The 8,418-nt window shown below is 43.9% G+C and overlaps 1 protein-coding gene across 1 annotated transcript in view; it reads right to left on the bottom strand.

The window, feature by feature from the left end:
- Positions 1 to 6,448, bottom strand: part of LOC109300894 (ovalbumin-related protein X-like) — a 10,748-nt gene extending 4,300 nt beyond the window's left edge. The window contains exons 1-4 of the mRNA XM_019521779.1: positions 6,341 to 6,448; positions 5,390 to 5,515; positions 1,114 to 1,231; positions 490 to 632 (exon numbers count right to left, since the gene is read on the bottom strand). Coding sequence (XP_019377324.1) covers positions 490 to 632; positions 1,114 to 1,231; positions 5,390 to 5,515; positions 6,341 to 6,433 — 480 coding nt within the window. The 5' untranslated portion in view covers positions 6,434 to 6,448. The remainder of the gene's footprint in view (positions 1 to 489; positions 633 to 1,113; positions 1,232 to 5,389; positions 5,516 to 6,340) is intronic.
- Positions 6,449 to 8,418: the final 1,970 nt, after the last annotated feature.

Raw genomic sequence — 8,418 nt, 5'->3', positions numbered from 1 at the left:
TATAACAATTTGGTGGCCAATTAGAATGTGTCCCTCAAAGAACTTTCTAGCCAAATGACATCATGCTCTTAGCTGACTGAGCATGTGCGAGCCTGAACTCTCTGCTGTTACCACGCAGGCGCAGGGCTGAAAAGTAGGTCAGCCTGACTGACAGCTCTTGGGGTCGCCCAGGGGACACAGGCTGGGTGAGTCCAATGGAAAATTCCATGAGCCTGTCTTGCGCATGTCAGTTCCAGTTCTCTCTCTCTCACTCTCTTTCTGCATTGGCAGCATACAATCAAAACTTTACTTCAACACCAAAGTGATAGAAATGGTAACAATCTAACTATATTTGCATGCTAGGTTGTTGAAGTTGTCTGAAATAAGATGGGTACCCCTCACTCTACCAGCCAAGAAATGGAAGGAATTTCTACCTCCACCCCTCCCCCTCCCTCCCCTGCTCCCACCCCTTACAGACCTTATTGTCTTTGGCCCTTGTCCATATTGTACCTTGTTCACCCTGAAAGCTGTTTCCTTGGTCTTTTCTTTCACAAATTCCAGTGCCCACTTTCCTTTGAAGTAGATAGCATTAACCAGCACAAGGACAACTCTGTCATCAGTGGCATCAGAAGGGAACAATTCTTTGATTTTACCTTTTAAAATAATGAATTAAAGTGAATTAACGTACTTGATTCAGTCAGTCTCCTATAGCTAACGTTAATAATGGAGTTATTTTGTAAGACAGTTAAAATAAGGTTTTTTAAATAAAAATTTTCAAATATATACATCTACACTTAATAATAGAGCATAGGAACCTTGATGAAGACTCAAACCAGTATCACATGTGACTTGACTGTAAAACCATAATTGATTAAAAAGAAATGGAAAAAATCTTAAATTCCAGGGCTAGAATGAAGGACTCCCCTTTCTAGATGAGTTCCATAATTCTGAGCTACAAAGCCAGACTCGTCTTTGATTGTGCTCTCTCTGGCCCCTTGATTCTTGTATTCTCAACTTTAACAAGAAAGGTGGAGGGTCTTCCATCTAAATTAGTTTTGAAAGACCTCCAACCTATATTCCTAACTCATTCTGACAGAATGTGTACTTAATATGGTATGTATGTCCTGTTCTTACCATTTGTCTTATTTTCTACCCAGGAGTTAATTTTTATTCTGGCTTTGTGTGGAGCATTCCTAAAGTCAACTTCTTCCAGCTCTGCATGATACAGTGTCTTTGTGCAACTTAAATATTGCTGTGAGGTAGGAAAGACAAACATATTGTTACAGAAATCAGGCCAAAAACACCATCTTCAAAACCATTTTATATTGCGCAATAGTGTGATACGAATGAAAAACAACAATAAAAAGAGGTTAGTCTAAACACAATTTTGACAGAAAGAATTTTTAAGAACACAATATTTTAAAATACATATTTCTACCAAATATGATTTACCTTCTGTGTCATCCATTATATTAGCATCTTTCTATATTTTCAGTAAACAACTCAGAATTATAAACTGCAGGAAAAAATAGATGAGGCCAGAAAAAAGCACCTCACTTTAAGCTTTTCATTACATAATTAGACATGTGTCTGATTTTTTTGTAAAACATTGAGCAACCAATAGAATCTATTAACTCCCAGGAGACATAGTTGAGAGTTGAGTACCAAACTTCCATGGCTTTAAAAAATTAAAACAAATTTAGACTTAATTTTGTTTCTGATGTAGAAATTACATAGGCAATGAACCATTATGTAAGGTCACTGGCAGGTGGTATTTTAATTGCAGCATAGCTTTTTTTGTATTATGAAACCATTGTGCAGTGTGCAGCACTTCACATGCAAAAGGCAGGCTGCCCAGAAAGGAAAAGCATGGCATGCTAGCTTGCACTGCTGGTGCCAGTGACCAGCTGGGGGAGATCTCCAAGCTCAACGCTGGTCCTCAGCCATAGGCAACTGGTAGGGAGGGCACAGGGGTGCACATGTCCCCTGACAGGGCCACCACCACCACCGGAGGCTTCTGCAGGTGCTTACCAGCCCTGTCTCTGCCACCAATGTGGCTGGCAGCTTCTGTGGGTGCCCCCCCCCCCCCGACTCAGGAGGCACCAGTCACCGACGTCCTCAGCAAATGGTAAGAGTTATAGGACCTAGCTAAGAAAGGTCTCCTACTCCCGCCCACACCCGAGAGGTGGGCAAAGGGAAGGGTTCCTTCTGTCACCCCACATTGAGAGAAGCACAGGGTAAGGAGGAAATTATTACCCCCTGAACATGAAGCGCATCACACAGGGAAATCCCTTCCCCAACATGGAACACAGATGGAAGTTCCCTCTATCTCTCTTTGTGCCAGATTCCCTGCTGGGGAGGACATTCTCCCTCACCTTGCACTTTGCTCAGCTCAGCTCAGCAACTTCCCTGCACCTGACTCCTTGTGGGGATGTAATTTCCCCTCCCTTCCCCTCAATCCCCCACCTCCTGTGCTTTGCTCAATGTGAGAGAGAGAGACCTCCTGTCCATGCTGTACGGGGCAAGGGGGAAGGAATTTCCTTGCATGCTGAGCTCCCTGCTGTGGGGATAATAATTTCCCCTGCATTCTGTGCTTTGTTCAGTGTATGGAGAGGAAATCTCCAGCACCTTGCTCTCATCTAGAGAGTGCTTCCACCCACATTGCTCACTGTTGAGGGAGGAGGGAACTGAGGGTGAAAGGAATCCCCCCCGACCACTGGAGTGGAATGTGTTTGACAGCCAAGGACTGTGTTCAGAGCCCTGGCAGCTGGTGGGTCGGGTAGGAAGCAGTGCACCTTGGGGTGCCAAAGGACCTAGCAAAGAGTTATCACCCAATGTATGAGCTGCCATGTGTTCCAGTTAAAGCTTGATAGAAACCAGCTATCATTTTCTGCATTTTTCAAGCAATATTTTTGTCTCTTGTTAGCTACTTTTTTTTAGCTTGAAGGCTATTTTTATCATGTGATAATTACTTTGAATATGTAGCCAGTCTAAATGTATTAACCAGTTAATTGCATGATGACTGTAACAGGAGTCAGTGGCCTAAGACACAGACGTGTGTGTATTGTAGGTAAATTTAAAAATGGTCATTACTATTATTATAGCCATCAGGCACAGGGAAAGCTTTGAGGAAAGATATGTGGGCCTACTTATTCCCATTTAAAAGGACTTTTGTCAAATTTTACTTTTTTAGGCTGATGTTTTCCAAATTCAATCCCTATTACCAGATGATAGTTTTTCTTGGTTTTGCTTATAAGCAGCAGGAAAAAAAGGGGTTAGCCAGTTGTGAGTATTTATTTAAAGAAGAGGGGAAAAGTACATTTCTGCTGGTTTTATTAAAGACTAACATACCGGTATATTTATGACCAAGCTTACAGCTTTACTGTCTTTTATTAGAAACCAACAATTTAGCAAAGAAAATCTTTGGCTTGGACACATGCTTTTCACTGTCCAGAGACAAGCCATTGAGAGTTGGCCGAGTCAAATGCATTTAAACACTGCACATGATGATGACATTTTTCTAATTGTTCTTCCAAATTTCTACTGATTGAATATGCACAGCTGCAGGACAGTTGAATGGAAGTCAGGGTATGGGTCTGGCACTGCAGACTTCACCATATAGAAGTCACTGGATTTCAAAAGGCAGGGAAATTGATAGTAACATGGAAGACCTACCTCATTCATATTGTACACTGAATAAGACTGAAGGAAGAATGCTCTGGGATTATGTCATGTAAAGATTCATTATAATATGTACACAGAAGGGGGAGGAATTGAGATTATGTGGCCTTTCCTAAGTAATTTAGTAATATGTAATAAGTTTGCATCCTTAACATTCTTGTACTGCTACTCTGATCTAGAATTACTTGGTAGCATTAGCAGGTTCTGCCTCAGGCTATATGTTAAAACTGAAGTTCATGTAACAGTTAGCAAGTAGAACTAGTTGGAAAGGTTGGAAAAGTTTTGGTGGAAAATACTGTTTTTGTCAGAATGTAACTGTTTTGGAATGTATTGATATTTATGCAAAATTCCCACAGAAATTTTTCTTAATGTATTTTTCTCAAGAAATGTTATCTCAAGCAATGTTGTTTTATATTTTATTTTAGGGGCTCTCAGCAGTTTGTTACTATTAATTATTTAATGATATTGTAGTAGTATTACATGTGTTATATGACTGTACTTGACTTATTCTATTTTTGTCATATAGGTAAGTCAGTGGTAGTACATCATGTGAGATACTGACATCCTGAAATACCAAAAATACATAAAAAGGTAACTTAACGTTAAGAATTGTAGAACAGTGGTGCTCAACCTTTTTGCCCAGAGGACTAGATTAGCAGTGTCCAGTCTGTCCACAGGCCAGATTCAGCCGGTGTTCCCAATATGGCATCTGCATGGGCACGGAGGGCACCATCTGGCCACACAGAGAGGATGACAGGGGGCAATCTGGTCCCAATGCAACCTCACAAGGGAAAGGAGCTTGACCCAGCCCCATGGAGAGGAAAGGGGCTGTGGTCAGGCCTTGACCTGACCTGCAGAGAAGAAAGGGGTCATGGACCAGGCCTGGGGGGTGGGGGGAGAAGGGGCCATGGCCTGGCTCCAACTTGGCCCCACGGGGGAAGGGTGCATGGCCTGGCCCAGCCTGGCCACATGGGTGGAAGCAGGCATTGCCCAGCCCTATGGAGGAAGAGAGGGTATGGCCAGGCCACAACCTTGCCATACATGGAGTGAATGGAGTGGCCTAGCCCTGATCCAGAAAGGGTTGCGGGGGAATGCAGAGGGGGTGTTATGCCCTCGCCCCATGGGAGAATGAGGTCACAGCTTGGCTTGGCCCCAACTGGCCATATGGGGCTTGGGGTTTGGGAATTTGACAGGGAAGAGGGGTGGCCATGTTAATGTCCACCACTCCCCTGCTGCCAAAGTTCCTGACCTATAAGAAGCCCCACAGGCGAAATGCCATGGCCTGTGGGCTGGAGGTTGAGCACCTCTGTTCTAGAATAACATTTCTCTAGAACTGAAAATTTTCAGGCATTCCATTTCAGATTTCTATCTGCAGACTTTTCTGTGGGAAATTGTGAAAGTATTTCTCCTTCTGAACTGCAATGAAACAAAATTTAAAATCTACATATCTACAAAACACAGCTGAGTATCAACCAGATCTAACAAATATGATTATCTATCTATCTATCTATCTATCTATCTATCTATCTATCTATCCTCTTCTCCACATGGGAATATGTGAAATATATATTGAAAATGCGAATATATATACAAATAAATGGAACACCTTGATGGGAAATGCCCTAATTATGCCATTTTGATAGAAGGCCATTATATTTTAAGATAGATAGTAAGTTTAGTGAACATATTACCCTCACTGGCTATTAGCATGGACACCATTGCAGCTTACCTTACAAAATTCAGAAGTGATCTCCACATATAGCCTGTTGGCAATGCTTAGAGAATAATCTGAGTTGGGTTTGTAAATTGCCGATAAGAGTGCCTGAACTTGGTGATGGGCTCCTTCAGCTTCACACTTCAAGCAAAAAAATAAATCTTTAGTGAGGTCAGCCATTCTTTATGAAGTCATATGATACACAATCTATACTCTGATATTCACTAGCTGCTGTCTGAATTGTGACACGTTTCACTGAGCAACAATTCTCGGTATAATTCTAAGACCCTGGCCCTGATCTCCTGTGGGTTGAAATGCCATGGAATCCCCCCCATTATTCAAAAAAATCAATTAATGATTAATCTTTAGCAGCCTCCCAGGTTTATTCCATCCCTTTTGAAAATGTGCTCTTTCTTTCCCAACCTTCTCACTATCAAACTCAGACCAAGATGCCATAGTGCAATTATTATACCAAGATCCGGTATTGCCTAAATCCTGTTTTTGCAAACTTCTTTCTTTGGTTCCCCCTGTTAGCAATAAAAGGTGCAGAAAAAAACAACTCAACTAACAGTTCACTAGGACTTGTTAAAGTTCCCCAGGACTTTTTTGTTAAAAAACCCAAAAGGAAGGGACCAGAAGTCCCAGACATGGAAGAGTGAGTACAGAAATGTTTTTGATGCCAGATTTAAGAGATGAGTGGAGACATGAGACCATTCAGCCAATAAGCTGGTCACTTTCACAGTTAATTGTAATAATTCATTTTCAGGTTGTCACATTCTTGGTTTTAAACCAAGACCAAAAAAGTCTTGGTCTTTGGACAGGGGTTATTTATTTAAAGCATGACCTGACAATGCCTGTTAAACAGCAAAACTGTGTGCTCTTTTTAGTGTAAATATATAAGGTATCATAAAGGAGAATCTGCCTGGTTCTGTGAAGAAAGATGCTAGGGTGTATCTGTTGCTTCACCTCAGCACTGCCATCTTGACTATTCCTTCCAGTTCCTGGAGTTGCAGTAGTCAAAACATCATCAAAGTGAAACACCTGCAACATAAATGCCATGTTTTTGTAGTTGTATGCAATATAGAACAATACCTCAGAGCTGAAATGGAGCACTACAAACTCAGTGCAAGCCAGTAAAGACATACTGCTTACGGAAAGCCCAATTCTCCATCTTTCCTTGGTTCCATTTAAACAGAGATCAGGTTCTCTTAAAGAGAAACCTGATGGAAAGGAAAGGCCTGAGACATTTTTAGTAGCCATCAGTGAAAGAAAGTCCATCAACCATCCTGGGGTCTTGATTGGTGAATGATAGGGCACAATCAGTTCCTCAAGCAGTAACGTGTTCGCTGAACAAGTCACACCTATTACAGAGTTTGATTAGATTTATTTTAGTGAACTAAGACAAAGCTGTGGCATTGCCTCAAGCCTTGTCTGTTGAACAATATACCAGGACCAGCTAAGGGAAAACATTTCCCTAGGAGACAGTAGCTGAGGGGTGGGCCCACAAGCAGCAACTTCAACTCCAGCATCTGCCACTGCAGTGGAGGACATTGGCTGGAAGCATCCCCACCACCGAGCAGCTTGTGGCAGACTAAGAGATGGGGTCCACCCCCGTAGTGCTAGGCAAGCAGGGCTGCTTCCATCCAGCATCCGCTGCCATACCAGTGGAGGCCTGCCCAACCTACTGGGCAGCGGGGGGGTGGGACGCAAGTGAGGTGGGGGACCTGAGACCCCCAACCTGGCCACCCCAGCTGGGGTCTACACCATGGGTTGGGGGGAAGGCCACGAGTCATGGCCATTACCTCTACCCTGCAGCCCAGCTCCAAGAAGCTGCAAACATCATGCCCTACCCCCAGCTCAGCGTGGCTCTCAGCCCCATTCCTTCCTGCCAGTGTCAGCAAAGCCAAGCAGTGCCAGGATGGGTTGCGGGGAGGAGCAGAGATAAGACACTACAGCCCCAGGCAGGCTCCTGCTCCCAGTCCCACTCCCACTGTGATTCATTTTATTCCTCAGAGTATTCAAGATTTTTTTTCTGTGTTCCCCAAATTCTACCTGCAGAAGCTAGAGCTGTACCTTCATCTACCTGAGCCTAGTAAGACTAATACTGACTCCCAAAATGGAATGGTGAACTAGTGGATTATTTCTTAAATCCACAGAAATTTTTCTATCAGATATGCTTCAGGGGTACCTGAACCAAAATTGCCAGCCCAATAAAATGAAAGGAATCAGCTTGTTGTAGAGAATGAAAATGCACCAGATAGTATGTCTTTGGAATGATGCAAGCATGACCCACCCATTCTGTTTCTCTTTGATAATCTAGGTGCAGTGTTCATTTTTAAAATAAACTCCTGCAGATTCCAGAAGGCGTGTGTAGACAAAACAAGAGGCATGTGTCCATGACACTTTAAAGTAGGCTAAATGCTTTGGCACTGCTTTAATGATGTTGGTGCTTGCACGCCTCGGTGGCATATGGTGCATTAATTCCAGCCACTGCAGGAAATTTGGCGGCATAATGCTCCTTCAGTGACTTGGGATGCAGCAAACTAAAACTCCTTGAAGGAGTTTGCTGCCCCTACAGCCGCGGAGGGAAGCACTGGGCTCCATGCAGCTCAGGGGCTCTGCAGGAAGCCCTGCAGGCAGCCTGGCAGCAGCCTGGGAAAGCACGCTCCGCCCAAGAAAAACAGCAAGCCTGAACTCCACCCCCCGCGCCTGACCCTGCCTGCCTGCCTGCCTGAGCTGTGCAGGGGCCTGGTGCTTTCCTCTATGGCTGCAGTGCCCCCTGGGGCCACCTGAGACAGGTGCCTGGGGGCAGGTGCCACCGCTGCTGTGGAGGGAACCATCAGCCCCCCCTTGGCCCATCAGCAGCTCACCTTTTCCTCCCCACCAGAGGCAGGTAAGTCAGCAGGGATGCGCACGACATGGGGGTTTAATCAGCCCTAAATTGAAGCAGTGTTTTTTAAAACGCACTGCTTTAATTCAGGGCCCCTGTTTCGTCTACACATACCCAGAGACTCTAGATGGTCTTTATATTTAACTACTGCATG

This window comes from Gavialis gangeticus, unplaced genomic scaffold (genome assembly GCF_001723915.1).
Source record: "Gavialis gangeticus isolate Ggan-Ray unplaced genomic scaffold, GavGan_comp1, whole genome shotgun sequence".
Classification (NCBI taxonomy): Eukaryota; Metazoa; Chordata; order Crocodylia; family Gavialidae; genus Gavialis; species Gavialis gangeticus.
This window is presented reverse-complemented; position numbering and strand designations above follow the sequence as displayed.